Raw genomic sequence first — 26,235 nt, 5'->3', positions numbered from 1 at the left:
GCTATTTGACCTGCTAATCAATACAAGGGATGAGGGCAGAATAATCATTGGATCCAGGCTGTGCGGGGGAGAGGGGGGAGGAAGCATATGTGTGAGTGGACCCATGGCTGGAATCAATGGATAGTGTTCCAAATTTTGAGAAGTCAAAAAAGGGGGAAGGAAAGTTTCTGAGTACGGAGCCTAATGGCATTAACCTTTTCTGTTGCTCTGGACTGAGGAGAAAACATTGTTCTTCACAGTTACCAGCCAATCCATCTAAACCATCAGGGAAATGTTTTAAAATCTTGCCCCTTGCTCTGTACTGTGTGCGCATGGGGCGCAAGTAAAACTATAACTCAAAGAAATGTATGGATGAGATCAGTTATACCCTGTAAGCAGATAAGGGGGGAAAGGTGTATAAAGTATGAGTATATAAAGGGGCTATAGCCAAGACTGGGATGAGAGTTTTGGATGAAAGGGGCTCAGATAATCGGGTTTTTATTGTAGTTGGGACTCTCTGCTTTTTCTGACTACTGCGGAGGTTGGTTGGTTTTAGATGATCACAGGGCAGGAGATCAGAAGCCTTGTCTTCACACGCTTTCCTATGTTCAATTAGCAACAACTGAAAGGAAATTTAATAGCAAAGGCTTTTCCCCTCTCCATCATTCTGGGCTGCCGTTGCCCTTGTCCCTGTTTTTAAAGCTGTACCAGCCACATGCTTTTCTAACCGGTCAGAGGTGTACTGTGAGCAATAGAGCTCTTTTATACCACCAACTCAGAGACATGGAGAACATCCCCTCTGAGGGGCTGCTTTCCATATATACAAGGCGTATTATTGCTTCCCACTCCACATGGTGATTCGAGACAATAAACCATATGAATAGTAGTAGTGAATTGCTCATTGGAAATAAATAAATCCTCCAGGAGATACAATGGAATTCATTAAAATGTAATCCTCTGAACATGAAGAGATAGAGCTTTACCAGTTATACTTTGGGGGCTAGATTGTGGTTTTAGGGACGGCTAAGGGGCAGTACAAAAGCCACCACCACGGTCCCTGCAGAAGCCCCAAGAGGCATTTTGCCTCAGAAACACACCACTGAGTCACGAATCCTCCCTTGTTTCCTTATTGCTTGTGGGAGCGTAGTAGTTTAACACTGGCTTCTACCAACCGTAAATTACCACCCACCCTCCGCTGACTCAGCCAGCAGGGTGGAGTTTTGAGTCAAGGCTCCATCCATTCTCCACCACTGCCTGCTCCCTCACTCTGGGGAAGGGATGAACAGGCAAGCAGCCTCACTTACTCCTACTGAACCCAAAATCCAGACAACCCAAGATCTGTAAGGAGGGTGGGGTTTTTAGCCTCTCTTACTCCCGTGCATATAATCCAAATCACAACTGAGGCCCGAGTTCACATTATCAGCCAAAAGTAAAACTCCTTAACTGTACCTTCAGCTATCCTTCTGGGCATCCTGCAGTCTGCCAAAGCTATTCCGATCTCCCAGGTGGTGGTATGTACACCAATATATTCACTGCCTCTCCAGATCAGACTATACTTGGAACCTTTACACCTTTTGGACATGGCAGTATTTGCCTTCATAACAGGTAGGTAGATATAATTTCAGAGCACGTGCCAGCATACAGTATATTAAGGTTGGTACTGCATTAAGAGGTGCTATGGAAGATAGTGCTCAAAGCCATGAATGAATCCGAGTGAATGATGCAACTCGATTTCACAGCCACAGATATGGATTTGAATCATACCTGTCTTTATGCCACTGTTTTTTAACTATTAAAATTATATTCCACCCCCCCCAAAAAAGCTTAAAGCAGCTACAATTTTGGATAACAAGTTTCTCTGCCCCTAAACTCCTGATTTACTCACACTGATGGAATGACAGTGTATAGAAGTCAGAGATTTTGGGCTACCAAAAACTTCCATCAGACAAATTTTGATGCTGAATGAAAGTCATTGAAAATTTGGCTCCTGACTTGTATTGTGATATAACAACCACCAGCCAAATCCCCTAAGGGCAGAAGGCACATGCACTTAACAGAAAATCCACACACACACCAATGGAGACATCGGGCAAAAGTTTTTCATCCCAATCCTGGCTCCTTCAAACACTTGAAGAAAGGCTGCTCTGCAAGCCCTCCATGACAGGGGCTGCAGAAGGACATGCCACAGATCACTGTCTGAGGGTATGTCTACACTACGAAATTAGGTCAATTTAATAGAAGTCGATTTTTTTAGAAATCTATTTGATACAGTCGATTGTGTGCGTCCCCAGTAAGCGCATTAAGTCGGCGGTGTGCATCCACAGTACCGAGGCTAGCGTCGACTTTCGGAGCGTTGCACTGTGGTAACTATCGCACAGTTCCCGCAGTCTCCGCCGCCCATTGGAATTCCCTAGCACAGTTCTTAGGAAAGCAAACACACCCCTGCCTACCTAACTTACGCTGTTTCATGAATATCAGAGAGAGAATTAGTCAAATACTATTTGTTAAATGCATTTTTTGATTAATGTTCATCTTAAGTATTTGTACTAGAATAAATATTTTTGTAGAGTTGTTGGGCCACATCTGTTTTGAACAATGATAATTAAGAAAGAATTTTTAGTAAAACTCAATTAAGTGAAACCCTTAATTGAAAATACTTCCCATATTGCTTGGCACGTTAATTTTAGTTCTATCTTACTTCATTTATTCTGCTATTTGTGACATCTTCTGAGAACACTAAATTGAAGCAGGTCAGCTGATGTGTTTGTGCCAGGGATAAAGGTAACTGGGTGTTTATTATTGCTAATGAACACTAAAGGGAAACTGTAGAAGTGTGTTCCCCAAAAAGCAACTCAGGAATCTTAACAACATGGACTGATTGGTTGGATTGATAAATGTGACTATCTTTTCCTTATTTTCTTCTTCTTCCTTCCAATTTGTGCTGGCATCTGAAGAATTTTAGTGCTCTTGTTAGTGTACTAGAAATCAGTATTAAAACTCACCAAGTATTAGTCCTCAGTTTCTCATACATTCTCATATTTCATTTGAATTATTAAAACCGCCATTTAATGTCTCTGTGGCTCACTACTTCATCTGTAAAGCAGCAATAATATATATCTGCCTTACAAGTGTGTAGCGTATGAAAAGCACAACGAAGTGCTGCATGTGCAAAGTTATTATGTTAATTAAAAACACTTAGATCAAAGGGAAATTCTTGGACTGCTCACATTTTACTAACATAAACCATTAAAACTGGCTGTGTGTTTCTGGTTGTGTTTACAGTAACGTCATAGCAATGATGTTTAATCAGGAAGGAGGCATGGTGACTAATAAAGATGGAGAAATAGAGAATGGAGATGGCCTCAGGTGGGAAAGCTTAGTGATCCAGTTTTAATGCAGGTAATATTTATCGGCTTGATTTTTCTGTTTTTGTTCTCTCCTTTTGCAACAAAGAAATTTCCCAAAGGGCAAATTTAATTGCAAGGATAATAATACCTAGCACTTTCCGTCTTCTAAATGCTTTACAAAGAATAACTAAGGAACACTCCCAACAATCCAGGTGTAGCAAGGTAACTATTGCTGTCTGTATTTTGCTCAGGTGGAATCTAAGACAGGGAAAGGATAAGTAACTTGCTCAAAGCTGCAGAGAATTGGTGTAAGGGCATGATTTCCTGAGGCCACCAGACCATCCATGCACCTAGGAGCAGTGTTTTAGAACATTCTCTCAGTACTCTTTTAAAATACAAGTGAGTTCTCATTTAATTTATCTTTTGTGTGTTTCTAATAGCAAACAGCTGCTGAACCTGACATTAGGACTGATCCAATTCTCATTGACGTCAATGGAAAGACTCCCACTGACTCCAGTGGTTGTTGGATCAGGCCCAGAATGCTAAAAGATACTTGAAATTAAGGTAAAAATCAGGGATACATTTGGTAGAGAGGCCCTGAAAATTACACAGAACACCGAAGTGTAAGTTTGAGGACACTTTCAGGCAGTTGGTAGGAAAAGAAGAGGTGTCTTTTGAGGTATTTTTTTAACCCATTTGCGTATCAGTTTAAACTTTAAAGTTCCGTACAGAGAAATGCTTTCAGTTCCATTTAATACTGCCTCCTAGAGGATGACTGGAAGGAGAGGAGAGGAAACTGGTGTGACACTTCACTTGTTCCCTTGTCTTCCTTTCACAGACAGCACCTGCTTTCTACATCTTCTTTCCCTCCCTGGAAGGTTCATAGTGCATTCCTCACTTTCTCTGCACTCTCCCATCCCTAGCAGCTCCCATCACCTTCCCAAATCCCACTCAATTTATTCTGTATTTAGGAAAGAAGAGAAAACAACCATCCCTTAAATCTATATTGCTAGCCTGAAGGATAAGTGACCACTCCTAATATCGAGTGGCCTCATAAAGGCACACTAATGCTGACATGGCAATGGAGAAAAAGTAGCTTACATGTGTTGATAGATTCTTAAATTAACTTGTCAAAAACCTAAGCATCATCGTAAACAGCTGAAAGAAAATATCTTCTCAACCCACAATTGTAGTCAAGAGAGCACATAAGATGTTGGGCTGTATTTAGAAAGGGATAGAGAATAATACTGAAAATATAATGTCATTATATACGCCAGTGATACACCCTCTCATTGAATACTCTGTTCATTTTGGTCACCCTATTTCAGAATGGATATAGGAGGAATCAAGAAGTCCAGAGAAGGCCAGCAAAGACTACTAGAGACACAGAAAGACTTTTGTATAGCAAGAAATTAAAATGATTAAGACTATTCAATTAAGAAAGAAAACAAATAAGAGGTGACATGAGACCATTACATAGTTTAAAGATCAAGTGGGCACTCCTGTTTACCCTTTCATAATAAAATAACAAGGAGACGCCCTAGTAAATAAAAAAAAAACAATTTTTAAAAAATTAAAGGAAATATTTTTCTATGCAATGCAGAATTAACCTGCGAAACTCAGTGCCACAAGACGTTACTGAGGCAAAGAAATTATGACTTTAAAAATTGGACATTTCCTTGTATAGGAAGAATATCCACGTGCTTTCTGCAAAACTCTTCTGGAACATTTTCATACAGCTCAATGGAGTTATGCTTTACTAAGGAGCAGTCACCCTAAACATTTGCTACCAAAGCCCTTAAGTGTGCCTTGAAGAAAAGAATTTGTAAATGCACCAACCACATACATGTCAGGTCAGATTTTATTGCTTGTTACTTGACACACAGCTATTGGCAATGTGATTAGTACTTTATACAAGGTATCCATTCAAGAGCACTGACAGAATGACAGGTAGCCAACAAACACAAGCAGTTTCTGTTTCTTAGTTCACCTTACTTTGGTGGCAGCCTAAATGAGGGAGCAGCTGGGAACAATCACACACAATATGTGCGATAGGTCTGGTACAGCTAACAGGTTGCCCTTTAGATAGGTGATACAAAGGTGTGGTTTTGTAGCGGGTGGTTCCGAGTTCCCTCTTTGCTATTGCCATGATGTTCCAGTATAATGAGAACAATGAAGTCCCAGGAGACCATGGATTTGTGACAATATACTGTACGACTGAAAAGTGCAAAACAAATTCTAGACACCAGATACAGTTCTGCTCATCCACACCTGCAACCAAGCCCAAATGCCAAGCATAGCATAGAATGCTTTTTGCTTATTTGTGCCTGAATCTGTAGGCTTAAAGTTTCTCATATATTCCCTGACTAAACAATGACTAGTGCATACCTTCCTGCCTCTGCATGACCTAGATTAGTATGTCCTGGACAAGAATAATCTGTGCAAGGGGCCTGGGGTCATTTCTGGCCAGAATTCATATGCATACTAACTAACTTTACATCATTAACCTTTGTTTGGAGACAAAACCAGAATTTGGCTCAACATTTAAATGAAAAGGCTGATCACTAACCATCATTTGGGTTGGCTAATCCCAATCGTTCCCCATTTTAACATTTGGAGAGGTCACACTATGCAGCATCTCCCACCTGGGCCATAAAAATGAAGATTGGGTATAGAACATGACTGCCCTTTTGTCTTACTCCAGGTTAATGACTACATCACTGTGAGGATTGCAGGGCGCTTTGCTATTAGCTTGGTCTACAAGTGGCAACATGAAAGTGTGCGGTTGTCTTTGTCACCACTACAAGGTGTGGCTCTTCCACAGTTAGAAGAACTGGTATGTTGCAACTGCTTGCAATCAAGGGTCATTAAAAATGTCAGTCTGTCTATAGCCTGTGAGACTAAAGAGTTTTCACTGTGGCAGTAGCCCTTAATATTATCTCTTTCCCTCTTTGCAGTCCTTGCTAATAGGTATAGATAAATATAGCTCTACTAGGAGCCTCTATTTATTAGCAGTCTACCACTGACTTCACTAGAGATGCACACTGATTCAATTAGAAGAAAAAATCTGGAAAAAGTGAATTTGTAAGTGCAGCCACTCACCCTTAAATATCTATTTTGCAGTGGAGTTAAAAATCAGACTGTAGGCATCTTTCAAATTGTTTTAGAAATTAACCCTTTTTGATATATGTGAACAAAAAATGGGGGGGGGGAGGTAGTTTTGATTCTTATCTAACAATGCAACTGACGTGACTGTTTCTTAGAAAACAATTTTTATTTTAGAAAAAATTCCATGTACGTTAGCACTTAATAGGCTTTATTATTGGCAAACACAGCAAAAATACAACCATCAACAGCTTGCTCTTGGCAGGGACTGTCACTTACTGTTATTGATATATGTATTTGTATCACAGAACTGCCTAGAGGTCCCAATCAGAGGATCGGGGTCTCATTTTCCGAGGCATCCTACACACATATAATGAAAAGGTGCATTTGTACAGCACCTAACACAGTCTGACCTTAATGCTGATTGGGGCATGTCTGCACTGCATTGTAAACCTGAATCTCTGGGACCTGGGTTTGCAGATGTGGTGGGTACATCTAACACTCGAAAAGAAAAGAAAAGAAAAGAAAAGAAAAGAAAAGAAAAGCAGCGAGTCTCATAGCCTAGGTCAACTCACTCTTGCTCATGGGTGAGTTGCTAAAAATAGCAACGTAGATGTTCCCACTTGGGCTGATCTCAGAGTCCAGACTCCAGCCCAAGTGGGAACATCTACATTGCTATTTTTAGCCCCATAGTACAAGCCCTGTAAGACCCAGTCAGTAGATCTGGGCTCTCAGACTCGCTGTCACAGGTATTTGGGGGTTTGTTGTTGTTGTTGTTTTTGCAGCATAGACACACCCAAAGTTTCTAAGTCCAAGCTTGAGTGTCTACACTGCATTGTAAACCTGGGCTTATCATTGCTGGACCTGGTCTCACAGCCATGCTAACACGTCCATACTGCACTATGCAGACCTTCTGACTCGGGTCTGTAACTTGAGCTGCAGCCACACTGCAAAACAACAGGGCTTCGACCTCAGTCAAACGAGACTCGGGCTCTAACCCAACTCCCTACCAGAGTCCTAGGACCTAGGTCCTGAGTGCTTGCTTACCCGAGTCAGACTGATTTGTGAGCGGACAGGAGGGAGGCCTGGGCTCAAACCTGAGTTCAGGCTTAGTATGCAGTGTAGACATACCCTTGATGCTACTGGAATACAAATAATAAACACTTTGTGTTTATCCAGCCCTTAGTAATTGTGTAATCAAAAAGTTTTCTATTTTTTTCTCACTTTTTTCCAGGGCCAGATACTCACCAGAGTTAAACTTTCATCCACATCAGCTAAAGAATTCTCTAAAGTAAGCAGGAAAAAACTGAGCGAGAAAGAAACAAAGAAGGTTCTAAAGAAAGAAGTAAGCAGCAATCAAAACTCAATATTAAGACAGCGAACAATCTTATTGGAATATTTTTGCATCTCTTTCTTTTCTAACAATTGCTTGTTTGCAGCTGTATTTAAGTCCTTCCCACACAACCAAATTGACACTGAAACTTTAAGATATTCCTCCCCAGTTTGTTTGTTTTTTAGGCCTACTGAGGGGAATGCCCTAAAACCGCAAGACCAGATCCTCAGTTGGTGTAAATTCACTTCAATGGAACTCTGCTGATTTACACCAGGTAACGATCTGCCCCGGGGCCTATTATGGAAGTGTCCCTTACTATGTACTAGTTCGTGTACAAATATAATGGGCACAATTTCTGGTTGTTTTTTTGGATGCTGTATGACACAAATAATAGTCTATTAATGATTACCGGTAATCTATTGTCTGATAACCCTCTTGGATAATAGGGTCCAGTTAAATACATGTCATCTATTTCATCCACAGCTACAACTACCATTATATCGTATTTTGATATTCACTCTTGCCAAGAGGGACTGGCTAAGCATTAGGTATGAAATACCTAGACTCTACAGGTTAGAATCCTATGAGCGTTGACTCAGCCCTTCTGTGGTAGATAAATGAGGGGCAGTGAAACAAGAGGGCAGTGGGAGCTAATGCCCCTGATCTATGTTTCTGCCCCTGTGCGACATTCCCTACAAGTGGCATCAAGGTAAAAGCAGGACTTGGAAGGCTGGAGTAGATGCTATAATGCCTGGGATTAGGCCAGGGAGCAGGTAAAAAAATGCTCCCACTGCCGAGGCTCAGTAGCTGCCCTCACTCCTCCTCCTATTCCTGAGACCCCGACTGCTGCCTGCTTCCCATCCAGAGGGCCACTGTTCGGCACCCCCATTCAAAGCACACTTCTGCTGCCTCTGCAATAAACTGAGTTCCATGCAGTTTACTGAATGGGGCTCCTGCGTATGAAAGTTTAAAAAATGAAGTCCTGTCTCTTCTTTGTGGGCATTCTTTGCTTTCTGCAAGAGGAGAGGGTTCCCCTAGTGTCCTGAGTAAAATTCTCCCACACCTTGTTTTTATGCAGCATGCTGGTTGACCACCTGGCTTGACCATCCAACCAAAACGCTGCATTCCCATGTTACTGTATATAAAAGTCTTAAATGCCCCACTGAACTCAGGATAGATAGTCTTTCTATCATAAAATGTGTTATCATGATCAGGGGGTTCACGAGTGAAGGGATTTATGGAGTCAACGTTGGAAAAGCAAAAAACAACAAAACAAAACACAAAATCCCCCAAACAGATTTTTGCTTAGTGTTGTCTTCCCTCCATTTATATTCCATTTTGTATAAAACATTTAACTTAGAAAGTTCAAAAATGTATTTTGAGAGTGATAAGAGCCAGGTAAATGTGTACATCAATATTTTAAAAAGAAAAACAAAAAGCTACCCCAAATCATTCAGGGGAGTTAAATTAACCTGACATTTATTCAGCAACACTCTAGCCTAGAGGGTGGAGAGATAACACCTTGTTCCATCTAACTTACTTGAGGGCAATGCCCATTACAATAATATCTCTACACCTTAGGAATCCCGGTCAGATTGCCATCTGAAATGCCACCAAAACAAGACCCGCAGAGAGTTGACAAGAATATAAATGGAGCAAGGAGGGGATTGGAGAACTTTCAAAATAGAACTGGGGGAGGATGAAGCACTGGGAGGAGATACTTAGGTGACTTAGAAGCTTAAATCTTCTTTAGGAAAGTGATTTAGGAGCCTAAGTTGCAGTGAGACTTGGGCCCTAAGGCCCAGATCCTCAAAGGTATTTAGGTGCTTAACTCTCATTTAAATCAATGGGAATACAGGTGAGGATCTGGATCTTGGTGCTGAAGTCACGTCTGGAAATGGGTCTTGGATGCTTTTGAAAATTTTATCCCTGAGCACAACTGTGTCATGCTAGTCAGTCAATTACAGTTTTGGCTTTTAGCCAGCTACTGGATTTACAGATGTAACTCTAAAAGATTACTTTTGGTTTTATTGAAAACAAGTTTTTATGTATTTTGAATTTATGTTGCTAAGCAGTTTATGCAAATAATTTTTAGTTCATTTTTAGCCGGTCAGTTAAGTACAGTAGGAGTTATATTAAATGGATGAAGCTCTCTTCATGACTGTATTTCCAATTAGCTTACAAAGTGAGCCATTAGACACTCATCAAAATTATACTTTAAGCTTCCTGTCTCTAAACTGGTAGATGTTATATGGGTTTCTCGGCAATGCTTAACCACTGCACTCACATTCACTCACTCTGTCTTGTGCTTTAAATCTCTGTATGGCTTTTGGAAGCAACAATTCAGATTTAGAGATAAATACAATGCATCATTACCACCTTGCTCAGAAAGCTATTTTGCAATCTGTTCTTCGTTGAAGGGTCCATTGTATGGGTAACACCCTTTAACAAATTTACATTAATACTCATGTTCCCACTGATGGGAGAATACACTTTTCATTGTGACTGTGTCTGCATTAGACAACTTAAGCAGTACCATAAGGATAGCTGCAGTGTAAGTACTTACATTGTACTAGTGATGCTATTCCGAGTGTAGTTTTACCCGCATCCACACTAGCTCTGTACTAGACTACTGCAATTGCATTGTGCTCCAGGTATCTATCCTGTGGTTCCCAGCACAGTTCACTGAAGCAGTGTCATATGAGACATTCTGAAAGGTGGTCTGGGAGCCCAGGGAAACGGTGGGAAGAAAGGTCACACTTCCGTAAGTTCCCTTGAGGAACTGCCCATTAGACCCCAGATAGTGTAATTTTAAGAGTATTTTTTTAAAATGGAGGGCAGGATGTGCGTTTAATCCCTCACTCCTGGTTTAGCAATGTTTTATACTTCATTCTGTCTGGATCAGCTGCCTTATAAGACCTCACTCTGACACCGGGTTAATTAACAAACTCCAGCTTTATTATGGCTGCTTACAACATGGCTTCTTCAGCCTCGTGGCTTCTCAGACAGTTCCCTAGGAGGTGTCATTTCCAAGTAGTTCGCCCCAGAAAACAGTATGCGGTCTGCTGGCACTTTCATATTGTTACATCCCTTCTCTTTTAAAGAAAGCTGGTAAACACTCCAGCAATAACTGATAACATAATCTAACGTATTCCTTTGAGATGCTGACCATTCTTGCGGTTACTTTGTTCATTACTTTATCAGTCGGTCTAGCTACACAGTAGTACAACTTGGAAGTTCATCACACAAAATCCCCCAGATGAGCAGGTTTTATAACAGTCCATCCTCCTCTAGTACGGTATATTTCACTGGTGCCTCCTTGGTGAAGTCTTCCTCCCATCTGGTCAACCACAGTCTCTAGGCTTGGTGTTGCTGGAGTCGTTCAAAACACCCTCTTCCTTCTGTTTTTCCTCTGGTATGCCCCTGACGTTGTCTGCTTCTAACAAGTCTGGCTCAGAATTTTTCTGCTGTAGAACCCAAAGACATTTGTTGTCCACACTGTCTTTAGAGGTTTCTTTTATTTTACTGAGGTGCCTATGGTTTTGCCTCACTATCTGTCCATTGTCCATTTGCACTTGATATGATCTTTGGTTTCCTGGTTGCACAACAGTAGCTTTGTGGCAGAACTTTATCCTGTTTTGTTAATGGTTGTTTATATACTTTGCTGCCTGGCTCCAGAGCTGTAAGATCTCCTGCAGATGTGTTGTAGTAAAATGCTTGTCTTTTTTGTTGGTTTCTCCATATCTGCCAAGTGAAACACCTGAGTACCCAAGGTCTAACAACCTTCTGCTTGTTGTCAAGAGTGTCTTAGGTCTCTGGCTCATCAATATTTGTGTGGGACTAAAATTTAGGCCTTGCAAGGGAGTATTTCTGTAATCTACTAGTGCTAAGTATGGGTCATCCTCTGCCATTTTTGCTTTTTTTCAACAGTTTTTACTACTGATTCACTTTGCCATTGCTTTGATGATACCCCGGTGAAGATGTTATGTGACCAAAATCCCAGTCCTTACAGAACTTCCAGAACTCTCCTGAAACAAACGGAGGTCCTTTATCGGAACACACAATATCGGGTATCCCATACTGTGCAAAGTGTGCGTTTATCTTCTGCATGATTGTTATGGATCCTGTAGTCTATAGTCTATCTCCCAGAAATTGGAAAAATACTCTACAATGATTATGTATCCTTTGTCTCCAAAAGTAAACAAATCTACTCCCACCTTTGCCCACGGTCTTTCTTGGAACTTCGTGTTGCCACAGGGTCTCTTTCGGTTGACTGTCTTCCTAGGATCTGCATACATCACACTTTTTCTATGAACACCCATAATTATTCATTCATTCCCGGTCAGTACATAGTCCTTCTGGCTCACCTTAAGCAACCTTCAATTCCCAGATGTGATGAATGAACTTTATGCATAATCTCATTCCTAATAGCTGCTAGAATAACTGCTCTTTCTCCCTTAAATATAATGTCATTCTATATACATAGTTTATCTCTTATCTGAAAGAATGGTGTTCTCTCTTTAGGTACTTGATCTTTTGTTACTGGCCATCCTTGTAGGATCATGAGTTTCAATGTCTGCAGCATTCTGTCTTGCTCTGTACCTCTCTCAACCTTTCTTCCAAGATAGTTAAGTACTGTACCATATTTATTGTCTCCACTTCAGCCTTTACGGATCTCTCTTGGCTGGGTTCTGGCAAGTATGAATGGCTCAAGGTGTCTCCCAACACCAGGTCTCTGCCTGGGCAATACTTAATCTGTACATTGTAACTCTGCAGTTGCATCATCATCCACTGTAAGTGTTTTGGTGCAGTGAGTAATGGCTTTCATGAGGGTTATGGCAGATTGTACATCCATGGTGCGACTGTATTGGTGACATTTTTCCATTCCAAAGAATATTGCTAACAACCTTTTTTTCAATTTGAGCATAGGCCTTCTCTGTCACGGACAATGCTCTACTTAGAAATGCAACAGGTTATCCCTCTTGCAGCATGGTAGCCCCTAAACCCGACTCGGATGTGTCACATTGCAGCATCAGGGGTTCCTCTGAGATGTAATGTTTCAAAATGAGAGCCTTCCCAATCATCTCTTTTATTTTCTGGAATACTTGATTGTGTTGGTCTGTCCACTCCCAGGGTACGTCCAGACTACCCGCCATATTGGCGGGTAGCGATCGATCCCCAAACGTGCTCCCCGTTGACTCCGGAACTCCACCAGAGCGAGCGGTGGTAGCGGAGTCAACGGGGGAGCCGCAGCCGTCGATCCCGCGCTGTGAGGATGGGAGGTAAGTCAGAATAAGATACAGGGACTTCAGCTACGGTATTCCCATAGCTGAAGTTGCGTATCTTACATCGACACCCCCCCCCCAGTGTAGACCACGCCCCATAAAGTGTCTCAATGTGTCAGCTCTCTCAGGATCTTACAGCTCTCAGATAGATGGCTAGAGAACTTGACTAAATAACTGACTATTCCCAGGAATCTTTGGACTCCTTTAATATTGCTGGGTCTTGGCATTTCTCTAATTGCTCTCACTTTCTCTGGGTCTACTTACAGGCCTTTGGAGGTCAACAAATGTCCAATGTATGCCATCTCAGTTACTCTCAACCTGAGTTTGTCTGAGTTCAATTTAATATTCTTTTCTCTGAATCTCTGTAAAATATGTAGTAATTTGTAGTCATGATCTTGTTGTGCTTGTTCTGGATCTTCACTCTCAATCAGCACATCATCTGTTATTATCCGGACTCCCATCATGCCCTCCAGTGCTTTGGTCAGTCTGCCCTGGAATACCTCTGGTGCAGGACTGATTCCCACTGGCATTCTTAACCATCAGTATCTCCCAAATGGAGTTGCGAAGATTGTCAAGTAACAAGATTCTTCATCCAGTTCAAATGCCAGAAGTCATTTTTTTACATTGAATACTATAAAAAGTCTCACTGTAGGCAGATCTATTAATATGTCCTCAATTAGAGGCTGATGGAAATAATTTTGTTTCAAAGCTTTAGGTCTAGGCATAGTCTCAGTTTTCCAAATGGCTCTCTTACCACCACAAGACTGCTTATCCAGTCTGTGTTCTTCTCGACAGGCTGTGTAATTCTACAATTTTGTAGACCCTGCAGTTCATCTTTCAGTGGCTGTAGGTATTGCAATGGGTACTTTTTTTTGGCAATTTAACTGGCTTCACACTGGCATCAATCTCTATTTTATAAACACCATGTAGTGGTCTGTCTCCTTGAAACACGTCTCTATAGTCCCTCTGTATCATCTCCTGGTCCCAGATAATACCATCTAAGGTATCTTCAGTCACCCTGCTATCCACTTTCATTATGTTTTGAACTATATTTTTATCAGGTTCATGGCTTAGGCAGCCTTGTTGCCCAGAAATGGTACTGTTGTCTCATCATCTATGACCACAAAATCCAGTTTTTCTTTTTGTTCCTTGCATTTTTTCATTTTTTACATTTCCCACAGGCTTTTAATGTGGTATGGTTGTACATTGTTAACAGATGGTTAGTCTCTTCCAACCATATGTCTGGGTTTATCAGACAGATCAGGATAATGTTACAACTTGCACCACAATGTAATTGAAATCGTATGACTTTCTTCCCAGGTAATGTGGCTGCATACAACTATTTCTGGTGCTTACTAGGGTCTTCTTGCACTGTGTTTATCATCTGTTTGGTCACCCACATAATGTCCTCATACTCACTGTTGCTCTCTTCGGTTACTGTGTACATTTTAGATTTGTTTTTCTTCCCTCCAGACAAACACTTGGCTGAAAAATGATTACATTTGTCACAGATAAGGTATTTTCCCCATAAACTGGACACTTTTCTTTCTGTCTTATGTGTTTTCTACAACATTATTTGCATGTGTCTGTTCCCTAGTCATCTACTAATGTTGTATTGGGTTTTGATTTCTTTCTTATGAATTGCATGGACAGTTTCTGCTGACTGCTCTACCAGGGTTCTAATCCTCTCTTTGGATAGCTCTGCAGCCCTGCATATCTCCAAGCTTTCCCCCCAAATTAAGGCAGCTTCCCATAGCAACTGGTCTCGTACTTGTGAGTCTCATATCCCACATGCTATCTGGTCTCATCAATGAATCTCTAATATTTCCAAAATTGCAACTGGCTGCTACACCTTTTAAATCAGTGCTGTACTCATCTTGCCCCCTCCCCCCCCAGCTGCTTAATCCCAGGTAAAGAAATTATGTCCTCCCACCCTTTAATTCTTCCTAGGGGGATCCGCCCTAGTGAAAAGTGGACGGGCCAGAAGAGGGCCATGGCCACCAGACCCCCCCTGTTCCGGTGCCACTGAATTGCAGGTTTAATGTCCCTGGAGGCTTCAGCCCTTCCATTTTCTGTTATCAGCCTTATCTTGTAAAACAAACAGTGTACTCACAGCAGTATTCTGCTCTTTGCAGTGCAAGTCTGAACAGTCTCTCCCGCGGTCTAGGCCTGGATTAGCTCTGCCACTGTGTTTTATGCTTCATTGGGATTGGATCACCTACCATATAAGATTTTACTCTGATGCAGGGTAAACAAACTCCAGCTTTATTGTGACTGCTTACATCATGGCTTCTTCAGTCTCATGGCTTTTCAGACAGTTCCCCAGGAGGAGTCACTTCCAAGCAGCAGGGCCGGCTCCAGGGTTTTGGCCGCCCCAAGCAGCCAAAACAAAACAAAAAAAAAAAGCCGCAATCGTGATCTGCGGCGGCAATTCGGCGGGAGGTCCTTCACTCCCGGGCGGAGTGAGGGACCGTCCGCCGAATTGCTGCCGAATAGCTGGACATGCCGCCCCTCTCCGGAGCGGCTGCCCCAAGCACCTGCTTGAGAAGCTGGTGCCTGGAGCTGGCCCTGCCAAGCAGTTCCCCCAAGAAACAGTATCCTGCCTGAAAGTGTCTGCTAATGCTAGCCTATTGGTACAAGCAACAGCAATTTGTGCTGAAGCTTTCTGAAAATCTGTTACAAGACTTCTGAGGCAGCTGCATCAAGGCACTGGAAAGTGTTCCTCCTGCAGTGATTCAGAAACTGAGAACAGCAGTAGGTAAAGTTTTGCTGCAACAGTCACACATCTCCCCGCCCCTTCTAAAGTAGCCTATTCTGGCACTTGAAGTTGATGTTAATCAGCTGAAGTGCTGCTTTTGGGCCAGATGTAGCCCCAGCCAAGTGAGTCTGCATGTTTTCAATGTCAAGTGCCAGCAGTAATCACTGCTTTATTCTGTTGAAGCGAATGCTGGGACCAGTGTTTTCCCCAGGAATTGGAAGTGGGGTGTTCAAATTTACGGGGGGGGGGGGGGGGGAGGTGGGCTGGAAGGGTCAGGGCTGACGAAGGTTGAGACCGTGAGGGTGAAAGTGGGCTGTATGGCACCATAGTAAAAACTGAAAAATGTTTCATGACCATTTTATTAGCTTTAACTCATGTTTTAAAATCATCACACAAATTAAAGTTGGCTACTCAAGCCTTCTATGAAGCACTACAACTACATTCTTCTTGGTTTCTTGTTATAATTTTGCACAACTCTGTTAATGAACTTCTTGAATGCAATGCGTTCATCTTTGGTGGCTTTGTGTGTGTCCAGCACTTCCATTCCTTCAATTGATATGCTCATTAGTTCATTCACATGATCAGGCAGAAGGCAACTTCTTTCAGAACACAAAATTCTATTCAATGATGAAAAAGAACACTCAACTGTAGCTGTTGTGACTGGAAGTAGCAAGAGATGAATTCCTACTTCTTTCATCCCAGGAAACATAGCCCAAAGATCGGGTCGAGCCACTAGTAGTGATAAAAAAGAAGTCAAATCTTCATTCATTCGTCATCTGATATTACACTCTGTTCAAATTCTCTATTCTGTCCTGCGCACATGGCAGCCCCATTGCTGGTAGTGCCTCACTCCCCTCAACTGTCGGTGTTTTATAGGACAGGGATCTGTAAAAGGTACGTAGAGGTTGAGTAGAATCTAGAAGTCGCTGTTGTAGATTTTTAAGAATCAAGTTGTATACTTTTTCAGTTGTCTTAACAAACACTTCTTGTCCTCTTCATTTAAGGATTCAACATAAATGCCTTCATTAGTCAACTTCTGGACTGAAGTCTTTACTTCTTCTAGTATTTTTTCAATGGATATCTCTGATTGATCCAAATGTAGCTTCTATTGCTGGACAAAGATCTATTCCTGTTGTAGCAGGTGCCTGGATGGCATTGTTTAATGACCCAAGTGGTTTCAACAGTAGACTTACGAGAGAATGAATGGCAATAGTCTTCTTTGAAGGTAGTAGCAAAAGTAATGTAGTGTGTGGTATCTCTTGCTTAAATAGAAAGTAGGATGCCACACCCATGTTTGTTCCCATGAACTGCGTTGTGTCTCCAGCATTCTTAACAGCCTCATTAAGTACTTCTAAAACTGGCTTTGAAAGTGGGCTTATAAGGCTTTCAGCATGTTGATGCACTCCAGAGGCCTGGTGTTTTGCAGCCTTTTCACGTAGTTTGTCAGCATTGGCTTTGCTGATCGGTCTGACAAACCAAGCTCCTCCACTTTTACCAGTTATAGCATTGGAAAGCTTTCCTTCTTCGTAAGCTTTTTTTGCAAGAGGTGCACCAGTAGCCATCTTTTGTAACTTCAATAAATGGGAACACTTTGACCGACAAACATCGGGAACTGCCTTTAGGTTTTGGAGACGCAGTTTCTTCAATAGGTAGCTGTATTTGTGCTTCGGGCTGGTTGGATGTAGATACACCACTTGAACCTTCAAATGACATATTGATATATTCTTGGTTCTTGATGTGTTCTTTACCTTGGTCGGTTTTTGAGACCTTTGAGTGGAAAAATCGTTGCATTGGTTTTTGTCTTTTCATTTTCACTTTGACCACTGTTCACTCCATTGCTCTGTTGCCAATGGCCCTGTGCCGTCACCTTCTGCTGCCACCTGCCACTGTGACCTCTGCAAGTTGGTCTCTTGAGGGTCCACCCATCTCTCAGTGATTTCAGCTAAGCTCTCAGTGGGGGAACCTCGCTGATAGTGCAGGCTGGGCCGTCTCTTCCACAGAAATACTGTCCCACAGCAGGTCTAAGCACTTAGACCTGATTATCAGTGATTTCAACTGTAGTGGTCACTTAACAGAGCAAAAAACTATCTATGGAGCCTAAACAGCTCTGTCTTTAAACAGTGGAGAGGGGCAGGTCAAATAGTACTTGTGACTCAGGCAGATGATCAAGCAAAACACCTGTCCCCACCCTCTCTCTTGATGCCCTCAATCAGCACAGGCTAAGTACAGTTCTACTGCCCTTTACTCATACAATAAGAACAACAACACTTCATTACTCCCCCACCACCACCCCACCCCGCATTCAAGTGATTTGTAACCCAACCCCAGCCAAAATCTATCACTTGGGTAACACAGCTCTGTTTGCTGGATACCTAGGTAGATTAGGTGTGAATGTAAATACAATCTGGTCCTGAAGCCTTTCCCCCCAGCTCATCACTAGCTATCAGGGAGAGCTCAGTGAGGCCTTGGCTACACTTGGGGATTCACAGCGCTGCCACGGCAGCGCTGTGACGCGCGAGTGTAGTCGTGCCGCCAGCGCTGCGAGAACTCTCTCACAGCGCTGTATGTTCTCCACCTCTCCGAGGGGAATAGCTTGCAGCGCTGCGAGCGAGCGTGCAGCGCTACAGGCGCTGATTACACTGGCGCTTTACAGCGCTGCACTCGCTGTGCTCGGGGGGGGGGCGTTTTCACACCCCTGAGTGCAGCAAGTTGCAGCACGGTACAGTGCCAGTGTAGCCAAGGCCTTAGACTTTGCTTCCAAATCATAATTTGAAATTATTAGGTTGGCCAACATCACCGAAATGAATGCACTGACATTGTCATAAAAAACAACAGCTGTATAAGGAAGCTAGTCTATGTTCATACTTTTCAAATCTATACTTTTTCAGATACACATTTTATCATACACTGTATATGCTTTTAAAGTGTGTATTAATGTTTCAATTTCAATTCAAATTTCCAAACAATCACTAAATTGGCAACACTGTCTGTAACTAGTTCACAAAACTGGGGGGGAGGGGCGGGAGTGTTGGGGAAATTCAGGGGGGGGTCTAGGGAAATCCCTGGCTGGGTCTCATGTGCCCCTGCCAACAAATCCAGAAATACATGAAGAAAAAGGTTGGTAAGGCAGGTTTTGGTGGGCCATCATAGGAAGGAAAATGCATGGTGTGTGAGAATTTTCAAAAACTCTGGACCTTCCCAAAGTGGGCAGAAGGGAATCCTAGTCCCACCAAACAATATTGACGTTAATGATGTCTCCATCCGCACTGCGTGAGGAGGCAGGACTGCCCAGAATCACTTGTTATGCCTAACAAAACCACTCTCAGATTAAAAATACACCTCTACCTCGATATAACGCTGTCCTCGGGAGCCAAAAAATCTTACCGCATTATAGGTGAAACCACATTATATCGAACTTGCTTTGAACCACCAGAATGTGCAGCCCCACCCCCCGGGAGCACTGCTTTACGACGTTATATCCGAATTCGTGTTATATTGGGTCGCGTTATATCGGGGTAGAGGTGTACCCAGAGAGATGTCAATAGGTACAGCAGGTGTAAAATAGAGGTAGAGCGTGCTTTTGGGAGGCTGAGAGCCAAATGCAAATAGCTGCTGACTTACAATGTTAATTCAATGACTAATCAAGCCATTATAATGTTCTCCTCCTGCACTTTACGCAATACTTGTAAAACTGAAAGGGAGGTCTTTGAACAATGGAGTGAGGAAGCAATGGGACTGGCAGCAGTCTAGCCAGACAAACAAGCTGTGGCAGACTGAGAGATAATTTACAGAATCCGCACCCTTCTTCTTGCATCCTACAACAGAGGACTAAGAGTATGTGTTATGATGACAAACTAGATTACACAGTATAATGGATCAGACTAGAAGATGGTGGCATTTACTAGTGCCTGCTAACTTCCAATCGTGGGAGGCTTTGAAAAAGTCTTCTCTATCTCCTCACTCTACTGATAACTTATATTCAAAATATGCTTTTAAATTAAAGATCTCATATATATTATAACTAGGGCCGTCAATTAATCGCAGTTAACTCACACAATTAACTCAAAAAAATTAACTGCGATTAAAAAAATTAAGCGCGATTAATTGCACCGTTAAACAATAGAATACCAATTGAAATAGATTAAATATTTTTGGATGTTTTTCTACATTTTATAATATATTGATTTCTATTACAACACAGAATACAAAGTGTACAGCGCTCACTTTATATTATTTTTTATTTCAAATATTTGCACTATAAAAATGATAAACAAAAGAAATCGTATTTTTCAATTCACCTCATACAAGTACTGTAGTGCCATCTCTTTATGGTGAAAGTAACTTACAAATGTAGATTTTTTTTGTTACATAACTGCACTCAAAAACAAAACAATGTAAAACTTTAGAACAAGTCCACTCAGTCCTACTTTTTGTTCAGCCAATCACTAAGACAAACAAGTTTGTTTACATTTATGGGAGATACTGTTGCCTGCTTCTTATTTATAATGTGAGAAAGTGAGAACAGGCATTCACATGGCACTTTTGTAGCCGGCATTGCAAGGTATTTAAGTGCCGATATGCTAAACATTCGTATGCCCCTTCATGCTTCAGCCATCATACCAGAGGACATGCTTCCATGCTGATGATGCTCATTAGAAAAAATGTGTTAATTAAATTTGTGACTGAACTCCTTGGGGGAGAATTGTATGTCTCCTGTTCTGTTTTACCCACATTCTACCATATATTTCATGTTATGGCAGTCTTGGATGATGACCAAGCACATGTTGTTCATTTTAAGAACACTTTCACTGCAGATTTGACAAAACGCAGAGAAGGTAACAATGTGAGATTTCTAAAAATAGCTACAGCACTTGACTCAAGGTTTAAGAATCTGAAATGCCTTCCAATATTTGAGAGGGATGAGGTGTGGAGCATGCTTTCAGAAGTCTTAAAAGAGCAACAGGCAGATGCGGAAACTACAGAACCTGAACCACCAAAAGAGAAAATCTACCTTCAGCTGGTGGCATCTGACTCAGATGATGAAAATGAACATGCGTCGGTCCTCTCTGCTTTGGATTGTTATCAAGCAGGTCATCAGCATGTCCTCTGGAATGGCGGTTGAAGCATGAAGGGACATATGAATCTTTAGCACATCTGGCACGTAAATATCTTGCGATGCCGCCTACAAGAGTGCCATGCAAACTCCTGTTCTCACTTTCACGTGACACTGTAAACGAGAAGCAGGCAGCATTATCTCCTGCAAATTGTAACCAAACTTGTTTGTCTGAGCGATTGGCTGAAGTAGGACTGAATGGACTTGTAGGCTCTAAAGTTTTCCATTGTTTTAGTTTTGAACGCAGTTATTTTTTGTAACATAATTGTACATTTGTAAGTTCAACTTTCATGATAAAGAGATTGCACTACAGTACTTGTTGTAGGTTAATTGAAACATACTTTTTGGTTTTTACAGTACAAATATTTGTAATCAAAAATAAATATAAAGTGAGCACTGTACACTTTGTATTCTGTGTTGTAATTGAAATCAATATATTTGAAAATTTAGAAAACATCCAAAATATTTAAATAAATGGTATTCTATTATTGTTTAACAGTGTGATTAATCACAATTAATTTTTTTTAATCGCTTGACAGCCCTAATTATAACATTATTTCAAGGCTGTTTTGGCAACATTAAACATCAAATATAACTTTTAACTGTGTTTTTTCTATTTAAAAAAAAAGCCAAAGTTATCAGAGTTGGTGAAGACACTTGAAATTCCAGAGGAGAACATAAGCCATATAAATGACTTCAGTGCAGCCAGAGAATTAAGAAAACTACAGCGGAAGATCAAGACTATTTTGGATGACTGGCTGGAACATTATCGAATGGCTTTTGGTCAGTCTCTGTAGAAAAACATTTTAGTGATGATTTTAATAGTTTTCAGTTTGCTTTTATTTCAGTGGGTACTACAATGGACAAACTAGCTCAAGGCCTGTCCTTTCTCTTCTTGATCTGCAGTTTCAGACTTAATTTTATAGAGTGGCTTTCTGGCTTTAAAATATTGTGCATTGAAACAGATAGAAGGGCAGATTGTGAACTTCTTAATCACATTGGTGAACAGTTATTCACACGAAATGTTCCTGTGAAGCCAAGGTGACTGTGGAGTAGGGTATCACGCAAGGTGAGCAAGAGAGGCCCTTAATGAGGAAGACACTAATGACAGTGTCACTTCCACATTTCTCTGATTCAGTGGCACTGTAACTTTTGTTAGTGTTTGGGATTAGGGAAAGAAATAAGTTTTTAAAAAAACAAAGACTATCTTAATGGTTTTTTTTGGAGCTAGATATTCCATATACATTTGCTACTACATTTAAGCAGTACATTATAATAATACATGTATTTATATTGGAATTCCTGTCTCGGCATGAAATTCATGTCTGGGCATTGGGCCAAAGTATGAATTATGCACCACTTAAGCCATATTTGGTCATTTAAAAGGAACTAAAGTGATGTATAGACCTCATGCTGGTCCTTTGCACAGGCATGAATTTCACCCACTGAGCACTGGCTGCATAAGATATTTCTTAAACTAAATCCACTAGACCATGGTCTTCTAGTTCAGTATAATCTGGCATTGCCTGTATTTTGTAGTCTCTGTATTTGATTCCCTCCAAAGAGAAACATTCCATAATATTTGAGCCCTCTTGTAAGGAACATGACCTTGAATATGATCTTCCTTAGATATTATTCCATTTCTCCTATATCTTCTCAATACTGTTAATCCTGATGATTTGTATCAATTCCCATGCATAAAAGTAGCACCAGTACAGCAGAAACATACGTTTGGTTGGGTTTTTTACTCCCCATCAAAGTTACATCTGATACAATAACCAGTCCTGCACACTAAGATCAAAATCTTTCTCAAAGCTGCCAGCTCCAGGAGCACGTGAAAAATATTAGAACCAAGATCTGCCATCTGAGGGAAGAATTTAGACTTAATTTCATAGTTGATCTTGTGTTCCTGAATACACAGTAGAAGAGTTCCACTTACAGGCACATGACCACAGCCAATTGCAGAAGAAGGGCTTAGTTTTCTGTTGGTTTGTTTGTTTGTTTTTTGTCTTCTAAGACTGACATCTATGGTGTGGTGGTGGTGGTGTATTTCAGAAATTGATTTGCCACACATTCACAAAATACCTGGCCTTCCTCAGAGAGCTTTAAGAAAATGCACAGTGCAGTCTGCAGCTGCTCCCCTGGCTACCTCAATCGTACAGAGAGCACAAGAGAAGAACAGAGAGGACAGTGGAGCCTACGAGTCAGACAGCTCTCTCTTGCTAGCTCGTTTTCAATCAGTTCCTGCTCACAATATGCAGTGGGAGTTGTCGCCTTATTCTCCCAGGTAAAAAAATATAAAACCATTTCTCACTGCCCACCGAAATGTTTCTATTATGAGAACTTAATTGTGCATTCTGGTGAATTTTAGGTTATTCTAGTGGTTTGAGCATTGGCCTGCTAAACCCAGGGTTGTGAGTTCAATCCTTGAGAGGGCCACTTGGGGATCTGGGGCAAAATCAGTACTTGGTCCTGCTAGTGAAGGCAGGGGGCTGGACTCGATGACCTTTCAAGGTCCCTTCCAGTTCTAGGAGATGGGATATCTCCTATAATTAAGCTTAATTATCAGTGACCTAGAACCGATTCTTTCACGTATCCCCCCTTGTGGCACTGTAAAAATTACAAGAACAAGTTAGTGACAGGAAAACCATGAGAGGTTTGGGAAAGTATCCTGAACTGATCCTGGAATACAGTTTAAATAAAACATTATCTTTACTGGATTATCATCATACTTTTAGATTACAGTAATATCCAGCAGCTTCATTCAGGAGTGAGGCACCATTGTGCCAGAAAGAGATCTTGGAGTCTTTGTGGATAGTTCTGGAAAACATCCGCTTAATGTGCAGTGGCAGTCAAAAAAGCTAACAATGTTAGGAACCAGTAGGAAAGGGATAGATAATAAGACAGAAAATATCACAATGCCACTTTATAAATTCAAGGAATACCCACACCATGAATACTGCGAGCAGTTCTGGTCACCCCATTTAAAAAAATATATATTAGAATTGGAAAAGGTGCAGAGATGGGCAACAAAAATTATTAGGGGCATGGAACAATTTCCATATGAGGAGAGATTAAAAAAACTGGGACTTTCATTTTAGAAAAGAGATGACTAAGGGGGGATATCAGAGGTCTATAAAATCATGCCTGGTGTGGAGAAAAAGTGTTAATTACCTTTCACACAACACAAGAACCAGGGTCACCCAATAAAATTAATAGGCCGGAGATTTAAAACAAAGAAAAGGAAGTACAGTACTTCTTCACACAAGGGGTGTCCTGAGCCTGTTTGCCAGAAGCTGGGAGCAGACAACAGGGGATGGATCATTCAATAATTGCCCTGTTCTGTTCATTCCCTCTGAAGCCTCTGGCTTTGGCCACTGTCGGAAGACAGGATACTGGGCTAGATGGACCATTGGTCTGACCCAATATGGCCATTTTTATGTTTCTATGGGTTGTACAGACACATGACAACTCAGACCCTGACCTGAAAATCTTGCCTTTTAAGGCCCCAATCTCCCAAATGACTTCACATGGGCAATATTAACTTGCACGAGGCCTAAGAAAACTTGAGATTTAGTTCTGCTCTGCCTAGAGTGCCAGTTATATAACTCCCATTAACCTATTGGAGCCATGCAACTAAAACCAGAGAAATGTAAGGGGTAATTTTTGTTCTCTGTGTAACCCATAGTCCTTACTCTTGCAGGTGTATGGTTCTGAATCCCCTCCTATTACCAGCTAAATTGCTTCTTTTGTTTACACCAGTACATAACAGGTGACATCATTATCAGTTAATTGAAAAAGGATTTCACTTATGTATATGCACCATATATAGGTACATCTTAGTACTGCAGAACACTTATCTGCTTTGTTTTCCTGACATTTAAATGACTGATTATTTACTGTTATTTTCTCTTGCAGAATTTCCTCTTTAGTAAACAGCAATATCAAACCAGATCAGCCAAATGTGCCTCAGTTCAGTTTAAATAAATGCACTCCTGTATTACAGAACTCCTACGTATCAGGGTAAGGAAATCTGAGCAGGAACTGGACAATGTTGATTCTTAGTAACTTACTGACAAGCCATTTACAAACAAGCATTTACTGACAAGCACCTTACAAACACTATTTGTTTTTTCCCGTGATTCAACACAATTATGTATGATTTCATTATAATACATTAGGAAACATAGTAATTCTGTACACCAAAGTAATTTATTGTTGTCATACTTGAGATATCTGCGGAGAATGAGGTGATGTATAAGGAGACGGTCACATTCCACTACTTCTCCCTGTTAAGGATTTGCTGCCGTTTTTACTGATGCAGAGGTTCCATTAGCTATTTTCTTAAAGCAAATTTGCATTGTATTTTTCTTTTATTTAACTGAATTGTGATACACAAGCTCAGTGATACCCTGCCATGGGTAAAGCAAGTAAAGGAACAACGTATTCAAATTTACACATGACCAGCCTATAATTCCATGAACCATGACACCAAAGCTCAAGTGGTTTCTTTTTGACTCCAGAATGCCAACATGGAATAACCACCCTGTTTTATGTCTATATTATACATAGATTAAAACAAATGTCTATTGTCTTCCTCCTGTATACAAGATCCCCTCGTTTCTTGACCCTCCTTCACACTTGTTTCTTATCCTTCTGTTATTTCCCTAAAAAGCAGCTCCTTATGCCATACAATATTCAATATACAAGGTCTAAGTATTGGATTCAAGCCAACCTTTATTCATAGCTCTTTCCATTGCAATTCCTTACTCCTGGTACACTCATATAGGGACTGATCCAACATGCTCTGATAACAATGGGAGTCTTGCCATTAACATCAATGGGCTGTGGATCAGACCGGTAGGCTTCAAAATTCTTCTTGTTGCCTGCACCTTAGAAAAGATTTGCCTGCTGTGAGGAAATCATGTTGTGACGCGGGCGTGGCAGATTCTCTTTTACTGAAGCTGTGTGCAAGCCTGCAGCGAGATAGTACTTTGGCATTTTCCCAAGAAATAAGATGACAGCTTTGCACTTCGGCAGCACATCTCATCCAAGGAATTTTCAAACATGATCTAAGCTTCACACTACCTTTGTGAGACCAGTAACACTAATACCCACACAATTCAGGCTTAACTTCTGTGACTCAATGATTAAAACAGACAGCCAGTTGTAGTGTATTTATAAGGGCATGAGGTGCATGTGAGACCTGCAGAAAACCGGGGAGTCAGACTGGCAGACTTTGAAGTTTGCATTCAGGGTTGAGCAATTTTCAAAGCCTACTTGGCCAGTTCATCCAGTTCGGGAGAGCACCATCC

The 26,235-nt window shown here is 41.3% G+C and overlaps 1 protein-coding gene across 1 annotated transcript; it reads left to right on the top strand.

Moving 5' to 3' along the window:
- Positions 1-1,443: 1,443 nt before the first annotated feature.
- Positions 1,444-24,963, top strand: LOC128830528 (uncharacterized). The gene is made up of 7 exons (XM_054016378.1): positions 1,444-1,584; positions 3,262-3,378; positions 6,031-6,162; positions 7,666-7,776; positions 21,550-21,703; positions 22,976-23,207; positions 24,839-24,963. The coding sequence occupies exons 2-7, from the start codon at positions 3,373-3,375 to the stop codon at positions 24,945-24,947; spliced, it is 744 nt and encodes a 247-aa protein (XP_053872353.1). The 5' UTR covers positions 1,444-1,584; positions 3,262-3,372; the 3' UTR covers positions 24,948-24,963.
- Positions 24,964-26,235: the final 1,272 nt, after the last annotated feature.

The sequence above is a fragment of the Malaclemys terrapin genome, chromosome 1 (genome assembly GCF_027887155.1).
Source record: "Malaclemys terrapin pileata isolate rMalTer1 chromosome 1, rMalTer1.hap1, whole genome shotgun sequence".
Lineage (NCBI taxonomy): Eukaryota > Metazoa > Chordata > Testudines > Emydidae > Malaclemys > Malaclemys terrapin.
Note: the sequence above shows the minus strand (reverse complement) of the source record. Positions and strands in the feature narration are given on the sequence as shown.